The 25,413-nt window shown below is 43.8% G+C and overlaps 1 protein-coding gene across 1 annotated transcript in view; it reads right to left on the bottom strand.

Annotated features, from left to right (window-relative positions):
• LOC310854731 (MAM domain-containing glycosylphosphatidylinositol anchor protein 1-like) overlaps positions 1-25,413 on the bottom strand; it is a gene marked incomplete at both ends in the record, with an annotated part of 191,228 nt that overhangs the window by 47,532 nt on the left and 118,283 nt on the right. Inside the window, 3 exons of the mRNA XM_083759404.1 lie at positions 3,097-3,393; positions 5,021-5,350; positions 6,218-6,487. Coding sequence (XP_083615530.1) covers positions 3,097-3,393; positions 5,021-5,350; positions 6,218-6,487 — 897 coding nt within the window. The remainder of the gene's footprint in view (positions 1-3,096; positions 3,394-5,020; positions 5,351-6,217; positions 6,488-25,413) is intronic.

Genomic DNA, 25,413 nt, shown 5'->3' with positions numbered 1-25,413 from the left:
CGGCATTAATTAACAACATTTTACAATTGTTCAGCATAATTCACACAGTTCATAGCAAACCATGGCACAATAATAATCATCATACTATCATCATATCATACTATATCATCATCCAACCAAATGTCTGTCTGAATGAATGAATTAATTAATGTGTCAGAAACACTTACGTAGCTCCTCACTGCCTGCACCAATCACTCCCACTTTTCACACAGGCATTGACCATAATAATATGGAGGTCTTAACGAAGCCCTTTTTTTCAATTTGACTAATTATTGATTAATAATTCAATTCAACATCAAGTATTTTTCTCTCAAAAGCTGTCGGAGCTATAGTCACAAGACTTGGCGGAGAGGTTCATAATAATTATTAAAATTAATGTAATGAATAATTACATCAGTCGGCCTCATGGTGGCACTATAACAGCCCACTTTACATTTTGCCTTATAACTCGTGAAATCTCTCTACTCTGTCCGGCCCAACCTCTCAACTTTCTTTCTTATCCCCCTCTTCTCTCTACCTGGGGAGAGCCACCTGCTCCATACATCAGGTCTGCCAGCCAGTGAGGACAGCAAAGCTCTGACTGTGGCCCAGGCGCATAGGGCGACGCAGGGGATGCAGTCGCATCACTGCCCGGGTGTGGGAGGGCCTCCTCCTATACCCACTAAACGTTTGTTGCAAGAACATGCTTTTGGGGAGATAAAGCGCACGCTCCGGCGAAAACAGCTAATCTACAAACTCACATCATCACAGCTTGCAAAAGCCATGCGTTTTCTCAAGCCGGAGCTCAGAATTTTGCACATTTTGGATGCAAATGCACCTATAACTTCATCTGTGCGACTCACAAAATACATTTGGGAGTATTATGTGCGACTGTCCATAGTTTCTGTGGTGCATGTCAAACTGGGGGGCCTTCATGCTTTTCAAATGGGGGTCTGTGGGCTAATAAGTGTAAATGTTGTGGTCCTTGCCATGAACATATTATTTCCCTACCATGCATTTGTACGAATACTTTCATGTTAGTGCTGTTTTCATTCATTAAAAAAAAACACAAATATATTATACAAGTTCAAATGAACGGCAATTAAAGATATTTATGGGGGGCAAAATCTCACAACGGGTAGGGACTAGTAATAATAATAATAATAATAATTGTATTCAAAGAGTTTGTCTGAGTTCTGGTGTCTCATTTTTGGACTATGCAGTCCTGGCTTCTTGTCTGTGCCACTTAGTGCAGCTCGTAAATCTTTCATGGTCTGACGCTGGTCTTCAATTACAATGAATTCTGGGGGCTGTGTGAACTGTGGTCACGGACAGACAGGAAGATGACGGATTCAAATAACCTTGACATTAACGTTCCCCTTTAATATATTTTTCCAACGATTTGTATTCTTCTCATGAATCATGGCAGGATGTTTGGTGGATAGAAAAGGTTCCAATTTTGCCATATACTATTGGGTTGCTTTAATGGTCAGTCACATACTGTAGCAACACGAGCCCATTTTGTTAGCGGTGGTGCAGGGTGCAGACACTGCCATTAGAATGAAGGCTAGTCAGCAATGGATCATGAAAGCTGGGTTAATCTTAACAAAAATGCATTCACACACAAGTAAAACAGGGTTTCCCCACAGTGCTTTTTGGCCTAGACAGGCCACCTTTGGCTGAGATGCTCCTGAGGAGCAACATTTACACTCGACCCCAGTACTTAACCCATTTTGACCTGAGATCAGATTCTAAAAATGTCTTCTACATCCTGACAGTTTTCTGAAAAATCTATGTTTCTATGTCGTTCTTCGATAAAAAAAATAATAGCAGACGATGAGCTTGTAGATCTGCTATTTTTTCAATAGCTAAAGCATAACATAATGCTAACATCCAAAAGGGGTTCCTGCCCAAAATGGGTTAAGTAAATAACCCATTTTAATATTTAATATTTTAAATATTTTAAATATACTTATGTACACTGAGTAAAAGTAAATTTCTTATTTTCCATATCAATGAATTGTGTGTATTTTTTCACATTTAGTAGTTCCAGTTCCTAACGGTTCCTTAATCAATCATCATCAATCATCATCATCATCATCATCAAATCAAATCAAATCAAATCAAACTATAATTAACTCAATGTCTGATTGAATGTGTGTCTGTGTGTTTTTTGCTCTCGTCTGTAGCTACTTTCAATAACAATATAACGCAACACTTAAATTTACATTATATTCATGGTGAACGATTAATTTAGAGCCAATTAAACACCAGTTGAGCGTACTTTTAGGTTTTAAGCAACTAAGAGAACCAAGCGACAGATTGATTTTGTTAAATGTATGGCTCTAGTTAATAGTTACTCATACAACATTAGTCACAGAAGTTGAGTCATTGTCGTTCTAATAACAGGAACGAACACCATAAAGTTGTACAAGCCTAGTAGTGAAAAGGACATTTGAAGCTGCACCGTTACTAGTTGTTAGTACCTATAGTAGTTAGTATATATGTTGATGTTAGTACTAGGCTAGCCTGAAGAAAGTGAACCAGGGACCGGCTGCAGACTCAATGGATTTTCAGAGACTCGACACGATACATTGACTAGATAAGATGAACCATGTGTTATACTGTTGGAGAGGTTTCCTTACAAGTTACAATCATCATGCTTCCACCTTTGCACAAAAGGATTGCACTCCATTCCATGCATGCCCTTTTCCACTCTCGTAAGGTCCAACCACACCTTTTGTCTGTTCGATGCTGCTGCAAGGCTAATGCTGCTGTGTTTACTCTACACACTCTACACTTCATCTCGCTTGAAGGATGGTGACTGTCTGAGCTGATCCTAGATCTGTGGGCGTGTCCACCCCACTCTTTGATATGCACACAGCTGAGCCAAATCAGATGTAGGAAACAGCCGACCCAAAAAGTTAAGTAAAGTGCTCTTCATCCTTCCTAGAAATGTACCAAGTAAGAGTACAGATACTTGCCTTGGGAATGTACTTGAGTAAGCGTATAATAAGTATCAGAGAAATATAATACTCAAGTAAAGTACACACTTTAGTACAATACTTAAGTACATTACATTTACTTAAGTACTGTCCACTTCTGCCCCATACTCACATAGTATGTTGAGCTGGATCAGAACTTCACGTGGTTTAATGTTGAGGCCATTGTAGAGAGCGGTCTGACAGCGGTACGGCCCCATCATGTCCCTGGAGACGTTGGTCAGCCTCAGTGGGCCGTCGCGAGTCGTCTCCACCGCCTTCCCAGACGGCATCAGCAGGTCCTTGTCCGCCCGCGACCACAGCAGAGGAGGCCGCGGCTTCCCGTCTACCAGGCACACCAGCTCCACATTGCCCCTCTCCCGTACACTGACCACCTGACCCCCTGCCGGGACCGTCAATATCGGAGGAGTGACTGGAAAGAAAAGGAGACATAGTAAAAAATAATTTGTATCCCTCGTTACAGTAAATAACAACCTCTCAGCTCATGAAGCTAATAGCGGAATGTCTCTTTCCTTGATACCAACTAATCAAATACGGTAGTTTAGCAGCGACATTGCTTTCATTGTAGTTTCAAGACTTTTGACTGTAACGGTGTTTTGGCTGGTTAGTGGTTACCCTGTTTTTGTTTGTTTCTATACATACAAACGAGCTGTGTGACAGCAATCCAGAGAGGAGCGATCCACGCCAGCTCTCTAACCTGCCTCCAGCAGTGGATTCATCCGGCTGCCAAAACTCGTGAGTAGTTGCTTTTCAAAAAGTCTAAAAAAATGCAGTTATTGTTGATAACTTGCTCTGCACTTCCGTTGAGGAGACCACGTCTTGGACTGCTCGGTGGAGATAAAAAAAAAGCAGTGTAATCACGCACACCTGGGCCTTATATACCCGTGCGTGCCAGTACAACTGGTGTGTCTTAAAGAGATATCCACGTCACAAGTGAGGTGGGGACATTCCCCATACATATGAAATATGTTGGGTGGAGAGATAGTCTCTGATACGATAGAGAACCACTTTTACTACTGGTACCTATTCGGAAGAAAACCTGGAGAATAAAAACATTTAAATGGTGTGTGTAAAAAAAAAAAAAATGAAGAAGAACGGACAAGACCAAGTCTTTGCCACGGACACATTTACGGACATATTGATGACCCCTGGTCAAGTCAAGTATTATAATACCTGAAGTTAGCTATTATCATAATATATGATGATAAAAAAAACAACCAAACATTATATAGACAAGCTATAAACCCAATCCAGATATGTTACAAAAAATAGAAATAGAAAAAAAAGATTCAAAGAGAAATAGGAATGCAGAGAAATTAGTGGAGAGAGAGAGAGAGAGAGAGAGAGAGAGAGAGTAATAAAACATGTGTTTCCAATGTGGTCCTGCAAATCCCAATAACAATAAATAGTCCCATACAATTATCTACAATCTTCTACGACTATATAGGCTACAAAAAGGAGAGGAAAGAAGATAGATATATAGATGCACACGCGCAGTAGGATTTTAATCAATAATCCTCTGCGGTCCTGGGGTTCATTTAGTCAAATGGGAAATAGCAATGTTTATAAATATTCACCCAAAAAACCAACAAAAGGGAAGATTATTATTATTACAAGTAAGACGCGCAAACACGGGAAGCGAACGCAGCTCGTAAATGGCAATAACAACAATTAGAATAAATTACATACTTTTTTTAAGGTTTTATTTTTAAAGTTATCTTTTTTGTGTTTTTAAGTTTTTTGAAGTTAAGTGTTTTTAAAGTTTTTTTTTAAGTTAAGTTTTTTTGTTTTCATTTTAAGTTTTTTCTTTTTCATTTTAAGTTAAGTTTTTTTTTAAAGTTAAGTTTTTTGTGTGTGAGTGCGTGCGTGCGTGTGTGTGTTTTGTGTGATACAGCTGCGCCCTCTGGTGGCGGGCGGGTGGTGTCACAGCGGGACAGACACACACACACACACACAGACAGACATGATCTGCAGGGTCTCATGCATTCGCAACTATTTGATTTCTCTAACTTTGGTCCCAAAAGTCCCCAAAATCTCACCGCTGGTCTGTGTGATGTTTACGTCCACGCGGAGCTCCGCCACACGGCTGCCGGGGAAGTTGGCCATGCAGCTGTAGGTTGCCAGGTCCCGGAACTTCAAGGCCACGATCTCCAGGCTGCTGGTGCCGGGCGCCATGTCTGGGTCACTGCGGAGCAGGATGAGGCTGTCCGAGTTGTAGACGGGCGCGCCGTTCTTGAACCAGGTGTAGTTGACCTTGTCCTGAGGGGAGGCGTCGACGTGACAGGACAGCTTGAGGTCGCGGCCCATCTGGATGCTCTCGCTGTCCTTGTTGGAGTCTGGCGTGATCTGGAACGTCAGGTTGCTCATCGCTGAGAGAGAGAGAGAGACAGAGAGAGAGAGAGAGAATATTTGCCCGAATTAGACAGTTGGGGGGTTGGACAGAAGGACGGAGCAGGAAAAGAAGGACAAACCAAAGACAACATGCAGATGCAGTACACAGAAGAAGAAGAAGAAGAAGAAGAAGAAGAAGAAGAAGAAGAAGAAGAAGAAGAATATATAGCAAAGAAAGGAAGTGAATGGGAGAGGGGCGGGGGATCAATCACAGGTAGAGTAATAATAACAAGAGGAAGGGGGAGGAGGGATAACAGAATCAAGGTCACACTTAGTAACAGCTACATTGTTTCAAATTCTGCGTTCCCTCTACAGACCTCCATGCTGAATACAAAACACACGGCTGCGGGACAGAGACACACCTCAGAGCTTGTTAACTATAGCCCCCCATGTGGAGATAGCCGGGGAATGTTTAGTATGTGCTATGTGGTAACATAACCACTTTGAATTCAGTAGGCTATAGGTCTCCTGTGTGTGTCTACTGTATGAGTAGCTTGTCTGCGTGTAAGTGTGCTTCTGTGTCATTTTGTGACCTGTAGGCTACCGATGCCTCAAACCAACAGCAAAAATCCACCCATGAAATTCTGCACAGCAACAACTAACACTTGTAAGAGCCAAACAGTAATTGCTTGCACTCTGCTCTACTTAATTGGAGTGAGTAAAGATTATTAAAAGGGAACAAGAACAGCCATTGGGGAGACAGAATGGAACTTGTTTGTTTTGACAACTTCAAGCATTTTCATGGTGGTCCACGCAACCTGTCCTGACCCAGTGACCCTCCCAAATACACGCAGACGCACAACGAATGCAACCACACTCCCAAACTCACACACCCAGCTACTCACTCCTGACTATGAGGCTGACGTATCTCCGCGCGGGGTTCCCCACGTTGTTGACGGCCGTGCAGTTGTAGAAGCCAGCGTCTGTGGCCGTGACAGAGCGCAGCAGCAGCGAGGCGCCACGCACCTGGGCGCTGAGTGGCATGGGACCCGGGTACCGAGACCAGGTGACGGTGGGCGCGGGGAAGCCGGCGGTCACCTCGCAGACCATCAACACGTCCTGTCCGGGGTCCACCACCAGAGTCTCGTTGACGGACAGACGCAGAGCGGGGGGAGCTTGAGGGGCGGACAGAGAGTGGAATAAAGGTGTGGTTCACTGACAGAGAGTGGAATAAAGGTGTGTTTCACTGACAGAGAGTGAAATAAAGGTCTGGTTCACTGACAGAGAGTGGAATAAAGGTGTGGTTTTCTAGTGTTGATTTAAAAGTGAGCAGAGTAGGCGTGCGAGAAACGATGGCACTCAATCAATTTATATTTGCATATTTTAATTAGTTTTTATAAGAGACAATATTTATAATATAACAATATTGCAACAGGATTGCAGGATCCATCATGTCACTCGATCATGTAGGTTCACACTCTATAACATACGACATACGACAACATACGACGAATTAGACCGTTCCTCACCCAGGAATCAGCCCAGCTCCTAATCCAGACAACAGTCTTGTCAAAACTCGACTATTGTAACTCCCTCCTTACTGGCCTACCAGCATGTGCACTTAAGCCTCTCCAGCTGATCCAAAATGCAGCAGCTCGCTTGGTCTTCAACCAGCTAAAATTCTCACATGTCTCCCCCCTGCTCCGTTCCCTCCACTGGCTCCCGGTCGCTGCCCGCACAGAATACAAAACTCTGATGCTGGCATTCAAAGCAACCAAAGGTATGGCTCCCCCATATCTTGCAAGTATGATTGAACCCTACAAACCCTCCCGCGCACTCAGATCAGCCAACGCAGGGAAACTGGAAGTCCCCTCACTAAAAACGCCGGGACAACGCTCCACACGTCCCAAACTCTTCTCCCTTCTGGCTCCAAAACTGTGGAATGCACTTCCCATTAGAGGGCAGAACGGGTCCACCCGGACCCGAATACCCGAGAACCGACCCGAGAACCGAGCCGGGTCGGGTGCAAAATATTGACGTGCCGTCGGGGAACGGGTCGGTTCCATTTCAAAGCTGCGGATCTCGGTTCGGGTATCTGAAATGCAGAATACCCGAAATGCCCGTGCAGGACCCGAGCTTTATTATATATTGTAACGATCCCAGGAACCGGAGGCAGAGACGTAGTTCCAATGATAAAGATCTCTCTTTATTATAGTTCAACAATCATCCATATAACCACAGCATTTGTGTGTGTACATGCTAGCCAGGTTTGCTCTCTCAACCTAACTACCAACACAGCCCCTCACAGGCTCACATGCCGCGTCACTCACTCCTCCGTCCCGGGAGTCCCACCCCCAAGACAGTCCCATTGGCTAAAGCCACATACACAGTCAGTTGTGTGAAGTCAGCCTTCCGATGTGAATGTGATCCACCGCAGTTTGGAATAAAGCCTAATTATTACAGCACGTCGTCCTTTCTGATTGTACACATTGTGCAACGCAAGACACAAACTGTAGGCCTACTTAACCATGCGACGCATTGCGAGCTTGTAGATTGGCGCTTTTCAGCGCTCCTTTGTAGAGGAGGGGGTGATGCATTGCTGACGTTCAGTGTTCAGTCTCATAATCACAGTGAAAATGAGCATAATATAGGATTGGACACACCACGGGTGTAACGGGTCGTCGGGTCTTTCGGACCGGGTAGGTTTTTTTCGGATCCGAACCTGTTTTTATCGGCTCCGGATCGGACCGGGTCCAATGATTTCGGGTCCGGTTCCGGGCCGGGTGCGGCCAATTAGAATGTTCTCGGATCCGGATCGGTTCGGTTCTGATATCACCGGGTCCGTTTCGGGCCGGGTCCAATTTTATGGACCCGTGCTGTGCTCTACTTCCCATTGCAGTCAGAACTGCAGCCTCACTCCCAATCTTCCACCGTAGCCTGAAAACCCACCTTTTCAGACTCCATCATGACCCATAGCACTTACCCTAACCCCTTAGATAGCATTTCTGTTGGCTTAGATAGCATTTGACACAGACTTATAGCATGTTATGTAGACAGCACTATAATTGTATTGTATATAGTCATAGCACGCCATAGTACATATGTATAGCATAGTAGTAAATATATATAGTTTATATGTATAGTGTATGTATAGTTTCATTATATAGATATTCCACTGTTACTTTCTTAGCTTACGCATGTTTCATGATAAATGCTTTTATGTGATGTATTCCCATGCTTTTGTTCTTGCTTAAAATGTAAGTCGCTCTGGATTAAGAGCGTCTGCTAAATGCCTAAATTGTAAATTGTAATCCATGCATGTAGGCCTAATGACTGTGTGCAGTGGAATGACGTTTTCACATGCAGGCATGTACTGTATGCATGCATGTGTAAATGTGTGAGGGGTGGAGGAGCATACGTGTGTGTGTGTATGTGTGTGACATGTCAACTTGTGATTTCCTGCTATCTCAATTTGCACAGGGCCAGATTCACAACGGAAATATCCGAAGTGCGTTAACTAATGACAGCGTATTAATCCGTCCGATCAAGCTCACGTGTCATTCTCCAATAATTGGTGGCGTAATGTCTTAATTTGTGCGGATCACTCGTGTATCTCATTTCGCCTCTTTCCCAAGCGTTTCGCCTGGTGTCGCCTAATGGTACTGTATAATTGAACATCCCAATGCCCATTTCACGCCATATAACAGGAAATAGCTTTCCTCGGGTGAAAAACGTCATATCCCAGCCTCCAAATTGCACAGATCCCAAAGATTGCAACGTGAACGCGGTGCTCCACGATGCATCGAACCGCATAGGCTTGTAGAGCAGCTTATTTTGACAGGAGAGCCTCTCGCAATGTCAACTGACTGAACGTTATAAAGGTATCTATAGGCTACTCTAGACAAATAGGAATGCAGAGAAATTAGAGGAGAGAGAGTAATAAAATGCCACAGACGAAAAACAGTCCACACTATTGATCCATAATGTATAAATGATTGATAAGGGTTCAGGACAACAAGGCCTTTTCGTGGAGGGGTCAGAATGAAATTTGGACTTAGACTGTTTTTCGTCTGTGGTACTCATATTAATCACTTGTTTCCAAACGTGGTCCTGCAAATCACAATTATAGTATAAAAGCCCTTCCTATTGAACAATTAATTGCCTTTGCAGAGGTTTTTATTTATTTATCAGAGATAATGGGGGGGGGAAGATATCATATCACTGTTGTAGGCTATATCTGAATCATGCCCGGGGATTTTTTTAGTTCTGGACACGTAGCTTGTATCGGATCACGTAGGTTGATCAGCTGATGTTGACAGACAGGCGCATCACTCGCAATGTCAACTGACTGAACGTTGTAACCTCTCTTATAATGCAACTCTAGTTAATGTAGGCCTATTTATTGTCTCCACCAGGCCGAAGGCATGGGGAGAGTATGTTTTGCACTCCGTCCATGTGTGTGTGTGTGTGAGTGTGTGTGTGTGTGTGTGTGTGTGTGTGTGTGTGTGTGTGTGTGTGTGTGTGAGTCTGTCTGTGTACAGCTAATCTCCGGCCACAAAAAACCTGGGCGACTGTGGCTCAGGAGGTAGAGCAGGTCGATGATCCCTGGGTCGGTGGTTCGAATCCCGGCTCCTCCTGTCTACATGTCGAAGTGTCCTTTGGCAAGACACTGAGTCCCAAATTGCTCCCGATGTGCTAGTTGGTACCTTGCATGGCTTCCGCCGCAATCGGTGTATGAAATGTGTGTGTGAATGGGTGAATGTAATGCACAATCTATGTCCTATGCGCATGCGCTGGCGTTGTACTATACCTGTCAGTAGCACCGTCTTCAAACTTTGTTCATTTTAAACTGTTTCTAAGTCATATTTTTATACCACCTTTTACGCATGGGTAATTTTAGTAGTTTTTACTTACCCGGTTAAATGTTTTTAATGATCAGAGGCACTGATCGCTTGCACTAGTGCTCTGAAATCCGACTCGACTTCAATAGCCGGCGTCTACCTGCTAGCCACCTCTGACAGCTGACAGCTAGTTAGCCAGGAGGCTAGCTAGCCTACACCTCATCTCATCCTATCCAGTATCCACCTCCACACGGTTTCTATCGGATTATATGTACTCACCCCCCGCTGTCTTGTCATCATGAGACCAGTTTCCTGTGAGTCAGCAATGATGGCTTTCACAACGGAGAAAGCCTACTCCATCAAGGCGGAACTACGCTCCATCAACAGCTTAATAGGTGATCTCCTCAAGCGGAAAGCAGTGCTCCACGGTCGCCTGGCTGCCATAGAGGCTGGCGAGGGCACTTCGAGGGCCGGGGAAATTACTCCGGTCTCCGGAGAGGCTGTCGCCGGGCCGAGCGGTGGTGCTTCGGGTGCCGGTTCACTCCGACCGACGCCGGGAGCCGCTGCCACTTGGACCTCTGTGGTGAAAGGTCCGACCAGGAGACTGTCGATTCCGATGTTTGAGCCGTACCATCCTGGAGATCGAGACATATCCAACGACTTTCCCTGCTCCAACCCTTTCACACCGCTACAGGAGCGTGCATTCACGGCTTGTCAGCCAAAGAGCCAGCGTTGTTCCAGCACGCGATCCCGTCCGATAAAACGCCCTGGTCCCAGTCAGAACTCATCCTCCAGCTCCTCGACCCTCACCTCGACCCCCAAAAGAAGCATGGGTCGCGGGGGGAAACGGCGTCGCCTCGCAATCCCCACGGGAAACCCCCCCGTTCCTGCCCATCCACATCCAGCGCGTGTAGTAAACAACACTACACATGGCCACTTGTCACCGCCCCCTCTGCATTCAATGAGCTCAGCTGTGCCGGATCTCTATGAAACAAGGTCAGAAGCGTCCATATCACTATACACCAGCAATCCCCGCACCAACCCCACCTCCCAGCCCCTCTATCTACTTGTGGGAGACAGCATTGTCCGTAATCTAACCATTCCACGCTGTATAATCAGCTCTTTCTCTGGTGCAAATATTTTAGATCTCCTCCCCCACATTCCAAACATTCTCAAGCAGCACCCCTCCATCCACACAGTCATCCTAAGTGCAGGCACTAATGACACAAGGTCCAGGCAGTCATTGAAAATGTACAATGACTATGAGGCCCTGGCGAATTCTGTTCGAATCCAGGGAAGATCCTGCATTTTCTCTGGCCTAATCCCCACTCTCCATCGCAGCACGGATAAATTCAGCCGCCTCCTTAATGCAGACGAATGGCTGTTTAATTTCTGTCAGAAAAAGGGATATGGCTTTATTCCCAATTTTAATGACTTCTGGAAATCTCCTGAACTCTACCGAGACCTCCTCCATCCCAACAAAGCAGGCTTAAATGTTCTGGCCAAGAACATATCTCACCATCTCGCCAACAGCGACTCCTCAGGCAGGAAGTGACCATTACATATTTGCTCTGCTTATAACGTGTTTAATTGCAGTAATTACTGTAATTATAACTCTGACCTCAGAACTACTTCTTCTGACTCTCACATCTCAGTAATTCCTGTGTCATGTTTAGCCACCTGTCTACCACTGTCTCCTACCCCCCTGCCCCATGCCACCTGTGCTAGTCCTACGTTCATTCCAGTGCTCATTAGAAATAGACCGTATCAGTCCATTCCACCAGCACGATCAGTCATCTTAAACAACCTAATCAGACCCCCTACTCTACCCTGTAGACCCAAGACTCCTCCCACTAAATGTGATAGCAAGCTTAACCTTGCCTTGTTTAACATCAGGTCACTAACAAATAAATCCTCCTCTGTAAATGATATAATCCGTAAAGAGAAGCTAGATATAATCTTTCTAACAGAGACATGGCTTGGCTCGGATGGAGCTTTTCTCCTAGCGCCAGCCTGTCCCCTAAACTACAGTTTCATTCACTCTGTTCGCGAGGCTAAGAAAGGAGGTGGACTGGCAATAATTTTTTCAGACACATTAAAATTCAAGGCTCTGACCCTGGGCAGCTTTACATCCTTTGAATACCAGGCCACTATATTACTTGGTAAATCCTCTATGCCAATGATTAGCATTTATCGCCCGCCAAAATGCAGTAAAGCAATATTTCTAACAGAAATATCAGAACTTTTATCTATCTGCTCCACTAACTATGACAGAACTCTCATCTCAGGTGATCTTAATCTGCACCTGGATGATGCTACAGATGCTGTGGCTATGGGTTTCTTAGAGTTATTGCACTCCTTTGAGTTTATCCAACATGTTGTTGGGCCTACACATAAACATGGGCACACTCTGGACCTGGTGATTTCTAGAGGGATGAACATCACTATGGAAAGGACTATTGAAAGGCCTGATCTATCGGACCACCTTTTGCTGTGTTTCAGTATGGCTGTCCCTGATGTTGAGAAAAATAACACTGAATATACCATAACAAAGCGTTTTTTTAGCTCTTCTGCAGCCGATGAGTTCTCTCGTCATCTGGGCCCTCCCCTGCCCGATACTCCCCCAGTAAATGATATGGTTCAAATTTTTAATCTTAAACTAGAGTCAGCTCTTGATATAGTGGCTCCTTTTAAAACAAAAAAGAAACATAACACCAGAGTAACGCCCTGGTTAAATGAGCATACACGCTCACTGAAGCAAGAATGTCGTAGAGCTGAGCGAACTTGGAGAAAATATAAACTCACCATCCACTTAGAGATTCTTAAAAAGTCAACAGTCGCCTATAACAAAGCCTTGCGTCTAGCAAGGCAGGCATATTTCTCTGGCATTATTAATGAGAACAAGAATAATGCCAGAGTCCTTTTCTCTACCATTGATCGACTTTTAAACCCCCCCCAGTCCTACAAACAGTCATTCCCGGCCTCTAAAGCTAAGTGTAATGAGTTTGCATGCTTTTTTGATAACAAAATCCTTAACATTAGAGCTGATATTATGAATGGTGCTGCCGCAAACCTTCAAACAGCAGCTCATGGTCCCAGGGTAGATCTCTCCAGGGGGAGCCTATTATCGTTTTGCGCAATTGATGAAGACGAACTCCGCAAAACCATATCACAGATGACATCTTCCTCCTGTTCATTGGATACAATTCCCACCACCTTTCTCAAAGAGGTCTTAGACAGTGTGATTGGAGATATCCTAAAAATTGTAAACAGCTCTCTCCAATCTGGCGTCTTCCCAGACTCATTGAAGACGGCCGTAGTTAGGCCCCTACTCAAAAAACACAACCTGGATCCCTCTGTTTTGGGTAACTATCGACCCATTTCAAATCTACCCTTTCTGGGCAAGGTTTTAGAAAAATGCATCTCTCATCAATTGGATATATTTATACAGAACAATAATGTGCACAACAAATTCCAATCTGGATTCAGGAAAAGTCACAGCACTGAAACTGCACTGGTAAAAGTAATGAATGATCTTAGGGTGTCTGCTGACAAGAAACATGTATCGGTTCTCTTACTCCTAGATTTAACGGCTGCATTTGACACGATTGATCATTCAATTTTAATACAGCGCCTGGAGCACTGGGTAGGCCTGTCTGGTACGGCCCTGTCCTGGTTCTCCTCCTACCTCTCAAACAGAAGTTACTTTGTCAAACTAGCCGAGTTTGACTCAGACAAACACAACATCAGCTCTGGTGTCCCACAAGGCTCGATTCTTGGTCCTCTGCTGTTCTCCTTATACATTTTGCCATTGGGTGAACTAATTTCCAATCACGGAGTCAATTTTCATTTCTATGCTGATGATACCCAGCTATATCTTTCTGTGGCCCCAGATGATCCCTGTGCTTTAGACCCGCTGTTGACCTGTCTGTCCAGCATTAAATGTTGGATGAGTGAGAACTTTCTCAAGCTAAATGAGGATAAGACAGAAGTTCTCATAATCGGTTCTAGCGAGCAAAAAGAATCAATAATTAGCAGACTTGGCAACCTGACTGTAGAAAGTAACAGTACAGTAAAGAACCTGGGGGTTATTATTGATTCTGAATTGAATTTTAATTCACACATTAATCATGTTACCAAGATTGCCTTTTTTCACCTTAGAAATATTGCACGAATCAGAGCCTATCTGTCCTTGGATGATGCAAAAACGCTAATCCATGCCTTTGTTTTTTCTCGGCTTGACTATTGCAATGCACTTTTTTCAGGACTCCCTAAGAAATCGACTGACAGATTACAACTTGTCCAAAATGCAGCAGCTAGAGTCTTAACTAGAACTAAGATGAGAGAACATATTACTCCAGTTTTGGCAGCACTGCACTGGCTTCCGGTTGTTTTTAGGATTGACTTTAAAATTCTGTTACTTGTCTATAAAGCTCTCAATAGTCTCGCACCTCCGTACCTCCGTGACTGCCTACCTAGATATGTCCCTAGCCGCCCCCTCAGGTCCTCCAATGCTGGCCTACTTGAAGTGCCTAAAAAAAAGTGCACAAAAAAGTATGGTGAGGCAGCTTTTTGCTTCTATGGCCCAACAGCCTGGAATAAACTTCCATTCGAGCTCAGACACGCACCCTCTGTAGACATTTTTAAATCTCAACTCAAGACTCACCTCTTCACCCTTGCTTTTAGTTGAGTTTTATTTTTATTTTTTTATGTGTTTTTATTTATTTTATGTTCTTATATTCAGTTTTGTTCTCTGCTATTGTTTTATCATTTTAACTACTTGTGTTTTATTGTATTTTATTTTTGTGTCCTGCCCTGTGAAGCACTCTGAGCTGCATTTATGTATGAAAAGTGCTATACAAATAAAGTTTATTATTATTATTAAAGAGCCTTGGATAAAGGCGCTATATAAATGCACCATTTACCAAGGCGTAAGAATAAATGGCACCCTTTTCACATTGGCCTATTATAGCACCACCAGGAGGCCACAACCTGACCTGCCCTGGTGGAGACGTCTAGTTTAAGTTCAACCTCAGCCAGTACCATGGCTATACTTGGCAATTATATTATAAAAGCCTGTCTGTCTACAGAATTGTTAATTTCATGATGTCGTCATATTAAAATGATTCGCGGGACATTTGGCGTTATAGTTGGCACTTGGCATAGCCTAATGGAAGTTTGATGCTGAGGCACCAAACTTGATTGATCTCATGTCATGATGAGATCAATGTAGTAGCCTACAAGCAGGGGTTCTCAACCCGTGGGTCGTGACCCCTAGGGGGGTCGCCAAATAAAAAAAAAATGGGGGGGGGGGGGGTCCCCAAAATAAATAGAAAATAGATTCCACTTGAGGATTTTTGTGAAAATGTGTTTTTCTTCCATGTTTTGTCCACATCGAATGATCTGCTGCTATGACACTTTGCAGAGAATAGGATCGATCCATTCATGTCAGGCATCCAGAATACAGGTCACACTATATTGTTCAACTTGTTGGGCTGTCTCAATTAAGGTACAATACGCACGCGCATGCACACACGCAAACACGCGCACACGCATGCATAGACACATGCACGCACGCACGCACACACGCACGCACGCACACACACACACACACACACACACACACACACACACACACACACACACACACACACACACACACACACACACACCTACCATGATGAGATAGAATACAAATATTATGTTTTTCCAAAGTAAATACAGGATGCCGAGTGATGAAAGGTGTCTGAGTTTGTTGGCTCCTCTCAGGGAATAAACAAACCTCACCTCAGAGCCAAGACATCTGAACTGGAACAGACATGCTCCCATACATAGAAATGCACAGACAGGTATCTAGCCAATTACCAGCAGCAGTGTGTGTGACTGCTGTGAACCTGTTTTCATTCAGGGCAGAATAATGTCGCCTGCTTTAATTTGGACCCCATGCAGTCACCCTGTTGTCATCCTGATGCATTCTGACTACACTGCCTAGAAAAACGAAACGGAATAATAATATGTAAACATTGTTATTTTTGCAATTGTCACAGTAAAAATCGAAGTGTTGAGCCTAATTAGAGTCTTTTTTGTTTGTTTGCAGTTGACTTTCCGGGCCATAAATCCAAGGGAGGTTCATGATTCTATGGCTTCCAGTAGCATAGTTTTATTTTACCGTCCAATCTAAATTCCTACAATATACCTAAAAACCTATCAATTTAACTGTGGTCACACACACTGCATGGAACTTAAAGAATGTTTTCAATCCAGCCCAGAAGTTTTGCCTGGAGATATTGAAGACGATGATCGATGTTAATCGATCATGGCCTGGTATCATTAGTTTGCAGATCTGATGTATCAATAACTAAATTAACTGATGGCAACTATGAATATTTTAGCCCTAAGACCTGTCTTTGGCTGCTGAGTGCAGGGGATGGAGTGCGAGGACGTCACCGGTGGGCCTCGTTAGTCATTAAGACTCCCAATCCACACCTTCTGGGTTCGAATACCACTGCCACCACCATTTCTTCAACAACCGCGGACTCGTTTTTTTGGCTATAAAGTATAGACATAGACCATGACGGAGGGGCGCTGTCTCTAGCGATATTGAGCCATGCCAAACACTGTGATATTTGCTAGAGCATGGCCTCATTCGAGTTGCAACCTGATAGGGCAATAATAAATTATGGCCCACCACTGAGTAACCTCACTCTCAGTCACTGTCATCAGACACGCACGCACGCACGCACCCACGCACACACGCACACGCACACGCACACGCACACACACACACACACACACACACACACACACACACCATGGCTACATTTTACAGCATTGCCCGTGGGTCTTAGAACTTCTTTGAATGAGGGGGGGAAAAAGACAGATTCCAAATACAAAGGGTGAAAAGAGAGAGAATTAGAGCCTGGCAGGACAATAAAAGGAAAAAAGCACAGAGCAGTAGAACTGAGAAGAGGGGGAGGGAAGATTGTGAGGAGTTGAGAATTATAGCTTCAATTTTCCGGGGAGGCGTGGGTGGGTGCAGGGAATGGTTGGATCAGCCATAGCAATTCTCTCAACGTCATAGAATTTTATGTGCAACACAGCGGTTTTACAACCAGCTAACAAACATCTCTGTCTCACACGATGGGCTCCATCTTGCGCCACCCCTTATCCCTTATCCCTAAAACTGATTTGCCATTTTTTACCATTTTGAAAATCATTTTAGAATAATTCAACTAGCCGATCTACATCTACACGTTGTGAGCTTGTAGATCAGCTATTTGAATTATTTTAATAGTTTTTTTTTAAGTAAAAAAATGGCAAAATATAGCCCCCTCTCTCTCTCTCTCTCTCTCTCTCTCTCTCTCTCTCTCTCTCACACACACACACACTGTGTTGTTGTGTCCACCAGGCCGAAGGCATGGGGGGAGAGTATGTTTTGCACTCCGTCCGTCCGTCCGTCCGTCCGTGTGTCCGTCCGTGTGTCCGTCCGTGTGTGTGTCCGTGAGCAGCTAATCTCGGCCACCGTTAACCCGGTCGATGCCAAATTTTGCACACACACTCCCTGGATGCCAACGATGAACCTCTGCCCCAAACTTTCCAGAACAGCCTGTTATAGCGCCACCAGGAGGCCGCTTTGTGCAAAACAAGTTTTTGCACAGTACACCTACAGATTTTGTCCAAACATCACGCAAATTGGTACACAGTCTCTCTAGAGCCATTCAACGAAAACGGTCTTTCAGATTTCTCAGACTCCATCCTGATTGGTTAAGATTGGCTTCCAAAGTTCCAGGAGTGCTCAGTTTCAAACAAAATGCTGCAAATCATGAACACATCGCGTGATTTCTCTGTGAAATTGTGCACCCACATTCCCACTAGGCCGAGGACGAAATGCCACATGAACAATTTCAACTCAGCCTCAAGGTGGCGCTATAACTGGCCGAAAAGTGTTTTTACCTCTAACTGCACGGATCTGTGGATAACTTTGTATGCCAACTCCCTAGTTTACTTTTGTTGCCCTTTTATCCAACCACCAGATGAAGGCAAGCTGCAATGTCCTACATTCCTATCCTGGTGGAGACCTGTGCCCAGAAGGGCACTTTTTCTAGTTCTCACTCTTGTTCACTCACTCAGTTTACATTATTTTGATGTGCTCTCCCTCTCTCTCTCTGTCTCTGTCTCTCTCTGTCTCTCTCTCTGTCTCTGTCTCTCTCTCTCTCTCTCTCTCTCTCTCTCTCTCTCTCTCTCTCTGTCTCTCTGTCTCTCTGTCTCTCTCTCTCTCTCTCTCTCTCTCTCTCTCTCTCTCTCTCTCTCTCTCTCTCTCTCTCTCTCTCTCTATGTACTGTATGTAGCTTGATAGTCAACCAATTGTTTCCTGCAAATGACAATACAGTTGATGGTTCAAATCCCACACAACCTCTGAGCAGGATAAGTGTACTATTCTCACCATCATTTCGAGGTGTAATAGAGAAAACATCTCAGTTGCTCCAGACAGTGTAGCAGTTCACTAGTAAAAAGTAGAAGCATGCAGGATATGCTGTGTGTGTGTGTGTGTGTGTGTGTGTGTGTGCGTGCGTGTGTGTGTGTGTGTGTATGGCGCTCCGTTAGTGCCAGCCTAAACGCAAGACGCGTTACGTGACCGCGTTAGATTTTTTTAATGCGTGCGTGCGTGCGTTCTGCGCAAGTGCCACAAAAACCATACAGCATTTGCACTGCGCATGGCCGCGTTGAGTTTTTTTAATCACGCGTGCGTGCGTGCATACGTCCGTTTCGCGCAGTATGGCACCGCTGCTTTGACGCATGCTTTGACGCATGCTTTGTGGCTTGCAGCTCTGCACCGCGTTGCAGAACGCGTTCGCGTTCGCGTTCTGTGTACTGTACTGCATCGCGTCGTGTTGTCGCGTCGTGTAGCCTAAACAATATTTAAAAAATATTAAAAAATATTTAAAAAATATTAATATGAATTATTAATTATTATTATAATAAAAAATATTTAAAAAATGAATAAATATATATACATATATAATAATAATAAAAATAATATAATAATAAAAAAAATAATAATAATAAATATTAATAAAAAATATTATTATTATTTAAATTAATAATAATAAATAATAATAATAACCGCGCAATCAATCAATCAATCAATCAATCAATCAATCAATCAATCAATCAATCAATCAATCACTCACTCCACACCGAACAGCAACCCGTCTCACTTCTCCCCCCTCTCTCTCTATACCTATGTATCTATTTTTTTTTCTTTCAGTGTGTGTCTGTGTGAGAGTGAGAACGGAGTTCAATGGACTTATCGCCGAAATAAAGGTTTTTTGTAGCTCACTTTAGACTGTTAATGTAGCCTACCATTTCCATATCATTCTAATGGATTCCATTTCCAGTGGTGGTGACTGGTGAGTAGCTCCCCGTTTCCTCTGAAGTGAAGCTATGTCCAAGACCCCAAGTATCGTCCCCGTTCGGTGTCCAAAAGAACAAACATAGCCTACATATATATCCATGCACCCGCTCATGGCGTGTCTCGAGCTTAGAGCTTAGAGACAGCTCTGTTATTTTAAATCTGACACATATAACGAGGAGCGCCGCTGCCGCACTGAGGGACGGCGGTTATAATACTAATCATTTTGTAAATCAAATAGCCTGCAGTGGACTGTAACATTGCGTGGTCAGATCATACACTACAGAATTATATGGATCGGTTGGTGACTATATGACGTTGATTAGGTCTAATGATTAGGTTATTCATCGCAGCCATGCTGGGTTTAACGAGATGGCTCAGTGCAACTGTTTTTGTCATGTTGCAGTCTATCGTTTGATAATCCGATTGATTTATAAAACATTTAGCATTATGAACTGAAGCAGAAGCTCATTTGTTGCGCCGCAAAACAGAGGCCAGCCAGCGGTACCGTGACCCGTTCACTTCTCTCTGCCTGCACAGTCAGTAATCCATTCCAAGCCCCCCGCCTCCACTCACACAAGTGAATCGCCATAGCGCAGCCCTCTTCATAATAAATACATACTTGTAGGCTATATAGCCTACACATTACACAAATAACAGAATTGCTATTTTTATTGTAATAACATGTGTGTGTGTGTGTGTGTGTGTGTGTGTGTGTGTGTGTGTGTGTGTGTGTGTGTGTGTGTGTGTGTGTGTGTGTGTGTGTGTGTGTGTGTGTGTGTGTGTGTGTGTGCGCGAACTTCGAGACGAGTTGGTGACAGTGGTTTGTATTTTGATTTGAAATAAATAATGATGAATAGATGTCTACTGTTCATGCTTGTGTGTGTTTTTTTTAGACAATAGACCACTTAGCAATTGCTTTAACTATGAAAGAAATGAAGACGATGAAGGATATCGATGAAATGTATGTTTCACTATATATAAAATATATACCTTGACTCTCCCTCTGAATGAAATTAAAAATCGGGTCCTAATAATTAACCCTAAAAATCTATAGACCTACCCTTAGGTTTAGCTGGAACACACGCTCAGCATCGCGGGGTTAATGGTAGGCCTACTTGGTAACTATACTTAAAAGGTCTACTTTATCCCATCACAACTATAGTGATTTTGCAGCTATTTTCAATGAACAGTATGGTCTATTGTTGATTAATGTGGTCATTTCAATCTAGGCGCCGTAATGCGCAAAATGGAGTCGACCGGTGGCCACTGATGGCCTATTATTCAGTAATAATTAGCATAAGTTATTATTAACGAAAAACATCTAATACTATTTTAAATTGGTCTAGTAAAGTTAGTAACTAATCAGAAGCAGCAACCATTTTGTTTCAAACAACTGTTTGAAAAAACTGCTTGTTTTTCGTTAATAATAATACATGCTAATTATTATTGAACGGTAAGTATGCTGGTATAACGCTATGGTACACTATAAGCTTGTATGATCTGTTTATTTTAAGAATGCGCCGCTGCATTCTGTCAGAATCTCGTGTGTGTGTGTGTGTGTGTGTGTGTGTGTGTGTGTGTGTGTGTGTGTGTGTGTGTGTGTGTGTGTGTGTGTGTGTGTGTGTGTGTGTGTGTGTGTGTGTGTGCATGTGCACACATGTGTCACACATGATGTGTGCTATATATTGTATAGCTCTAGAGACGCAGAGACAGAGACATATTTATTTAAAATCATCCTGGCACGTAGGCCTATAGACAACGGCGTCAACTCCGCGCAAGAGCCAAAGCACCCGCTGGCAAAATAATAAGCCAATAATAATAAGTTAATATATATAGGCTACTCTAAGGTGGGCACCTGTCGTTATAAACCTTCTGCACTTGCCTATAAAGCCAATGAACGGAGCTCATTTCTCTCTCTCTCTCTCTTTCTCTCTCTCTCTCTCTCTCTCTCTCTCTCTCTCTCTCTCTCTCCATCTGCCGTGCACATGCAAAGAGCGCATGCAGGTATCCAACTATCCAACATTGATAAACTGGTTCGCTTATATCCGTGCAGTATAACATCAAAGTCCAGTAGGCCTATAGTCCATTTATCGACGATCCAGCAGCACAGTAGCATATACAGTAGGCCTATTAATCATCATCAATGAACATGTGTCAGCCGCTGTTGTCAAACTGCCCCCCCCCCCCCCCCTATCTGTCTATCTGCATGCTACGACAGACAGACAGACAGACCTGTCAATGCGCTATACGGTGGCCAGGGGGGTGTCATGCAGGGGCGTTATCTTCTTATAACGTCAGGCTTCACTCAGTTCACTGATATAATATCAGTGAAGCCACCACAGCTCATGAAACATAATAGGCTGCATGGCTAACAGGGCTATAGTGCTTCCTATACCATATCTCTCCTTTCTCTGGCTCTATGACTTATACGCCCATGAAAAATGGAAAATATAAATTGCATTGAGTGTATACCATTTGGAATTATACCAATCGGTTGAGATTTGGCAGATTATAGCCAATGTTAAATATCAACTTTTTGCGCGACGGGCCATTGGGACTGTGGCGGCGGTGTTTTACCTATACTTGTGAGGACCTCTGCTTGGATTCATGGTGAGTGCGCACCGAAAAGTAATTGGAATATATTTTTCTTGCCACATTATAAACAAGTTTACTTTACCTCCTCACTGTCCTCAGTGTTTGGGACGGGATGTAGGCCTGTATCATGTGCTGTCTGCGTGCATATAGCGCTGCGCTCCAGTGAAATTGTCATTGCTTGAGAAAAACGGATAAGGGCTTATTGGTGGGTTTTCCGTAGATATTAAGGACTAGTTAGTCCTTAATATATATCTAGTCCTATATTTCCGTTGTGGAATATATAGAAGTCATGAGAGGCATGAAAGGAGTCATGAGAGTCTCATGACTTCTATATATTCCGCAACGGAATATAGGAATCCAACTCGAGGCTGGTGCATTGTAACCTGACGCTGCCAGACCAATACCGCCCTCATTTGGCAGCGTCAGGTTAGGTGCATTGGGCGGCAGGAGCGACCTTGTGGGTGAGTATATAGGCTGTGTAAAATCGAATGTATTGTAATGTATTATATTTACCAAATTTTCGGTGGGACTTGTGTTGTAGGTGACAAAGGCTATAGCAATGGCTGACTATTTAGTAACGCCATTGCAGGATCCAGCGACTGCCCAGGAGCGCATGCAGTTCCAAGCTGCGCATATTAAAACCCGTGGTACAGTAGAGCGCTGCATTGCCTGTTAAAGGGTGAGATGCTTTTGGTCACATGTGTAGTAGCCTAGCTCTTTATTTTCTGACATCATTTATTATTTGTATATTTACGTTTCATGCATTAATTTGTATCAAAGGCAGGTGGATTTGCTTGAGCAGCAATGGGGGCACGCTATATTGTACAAGCCAGTGAAGGCATGCAACATCATATTGTCCTGTGCGGTGTTGCACAATATTGCCGGTCAATGGCGTGCCCCTGGACCTTCAGACCTTCAGCTCCCACCAGATGAGCCGATGCCCATTGACCACACACCGGAAAACCCCTACCCGAGGGTTATAGACAGAGGAGAGAGGACCTCATAAGGCGGTTCTAAAAAAGTAAGTAAAGTATAGCCTACAGTTTGGAATTGGCCCAGATACGTTACACATGTTAAAATGCACTTCACTTTTTTCTCACTTCATTCAAAGATGGTTTAAAAACATTGGCATATAACAGCAAAGGCAACGAATTGAAATATGGGCATGCACCTATAAAGCTCGATGTAAAATCAAGGCATATAGCAAAAAAAGACCCTCGTTTAATAAATACTCTTTGCACAATGTTTACTCCCAAAAAATGTTGTATTTATTCTGCAGTTGCCTGCCGACTCTATCCACACTCGCCGTGAGATTGACTATGGATGTTGTATTTATGTCCCTCAGGGCCTGGACAATGTCACGCTGCCTGGCCAGGACCACGTCGTTGAGCACCGGGCTCGTTCCTGAGCCTGGCGTGGGGGACCGTCCTGCAGGAGCAGAGGGGCGCTGCATGCAGGATCCCGCACCGCTGCTGTGAGCTGGCGCGGCTCACCGCTGCTATAGCCTTCTCTGAAATGACATTGGATTGGCCTATAATAAATAAATATTTCAACCCGTATTTGAATGTGTGAATATTGTACTAATTATATGGTCCAATAATAGGTTTTGGTTACTGGTATATGATATAGGCATGCAGGCTACCTAGTTTAGTTTAAAACATACCTGGCCACCACCAGTCAGCAGCTGAGCCTGGCGGAGCTGGGACGCTTTTTTTCCGTACACATTTTGATATCCGACCACTTCTTCTTGACCTAATGAACGGTATAAATTAGCGCTTTTCCAAAGCTAGGTTATCACATATATATTTATTATTCAAATCTATATTCAAGTACCGTATATTGAAGCATGTCAAACAAACCTCTGCTCTTGTTCTCTCGACTTGGGAGACTCTGTTCACCTGGCTGGTGATGCGAGTCCACACCTTCGTTTTAATTTCATTGCCGACACCACTGTTGGCAACGGCGAATAAAAGTTTGCGGTTTGATTCCACCTCAGTCCATATTGTAAAATGAATTACATTGTCTGTCTGTCTGTCTGTCTGTCTGTCTGTCTGTCTGTCTGTGCACGCGCGCACGGCATTGCGGTGTTGGAACAGCGGGAAAAAAACTGTGCCAAATGTAGAATATATTATATTTCTTAATTATTTAAATTCCAAAAAATATGAAAAAATATGACTATTGACATACAAATAAAGATGTATGTCAATCATGTAACATGTAAGGATCAAATGACTTAGGCCAATATCTGAATCAAATGACTTAGGCCAATATCTGAACATGTCATTTTAACTTAGGCAATTATAAACGTTATTTAGGCCAAATGACTTCTGCAATAAGTGACTTAGGCAAAATGTTTTATTCCTATTATTTTTAATAGACCATGGTTTAGGGTCAGCCACAGAGTCTTTAAAATAATATCAGAGCACAAAGACATTTGACACTGAATGGGAGTGAATGGTACTGAATGGGACTGAAATTAATTTAATTTAAAAACTATTAATTCAATTCATTTAACAAACTATTAAATCTGCATTCCATGCTTCGGAATATTAGAAAAAATATACAGATATCTATATTATATGTATATATGGCATTATTATTATTATTATTATTATTTATTTATTACGCACGCACGCGCGCGCGCACGTGCGAACACACACGCTCACGCACACGTACGTGCTGAGCAACATAACGGGCACACGGTCACACATGCGTGTGTGCTGTGAAGCGTGCGAACACACACGCTCACGCACACGCTCACGCACACGTACGTGCTGAGCAACATAACGGGCACACGGTCACACATGCGTGTGTGCTGTGAAGCGTGCGAACACACACGCTCACGCACACGCTCACGCACACGTACGTGCTGAGCAACATAACGGGCACACGGTCACACATGCGTGTGTGCTGTGAAGCGTGCGAACACACACGCTCACGCACACGCTCACGCACACGTACGTGCTGAGCAACATAACGGGCACACGGTCACACATGTGCTGTGAAACACCAATCGTCACGCGCCACGTGTGGCGCGTGACGCTACACATACTAAGCACTGCAGCTCTGCACACCCATGACCGCATCGCATGACGCATGACAAAAAAAACAAACACCAATCGTCACGCGCCACGCGTGCACGCATACTAAGCACTGCAGCTCTGCACACCCATGACCGCATCGCGTGCGACTGACTGAAAAAATATTGACGCGATATTTGAGAAAAACGCATAAACGCATAAAGGCACGC

This window comes from Protomyctophum parallelum (assembly GCF_964188405.1).
Source record: "Protomyctophum parallelum genome assembly, chromosome: 2".
In the NCBI taxonomy this organism is placed as follows: domain Eukaryota; kingdom Metazoa; phylum Chordata; class Actinopteri; order Myctophiformes; family Myctophidae; genus Protomyctophum; species Protomyctophum parallelum.
The sequence above is the reverse complement of the archived record's forward strand: the minus strand, read 5'-3'. Positions and strand labels throughout refer to the sequence as shown.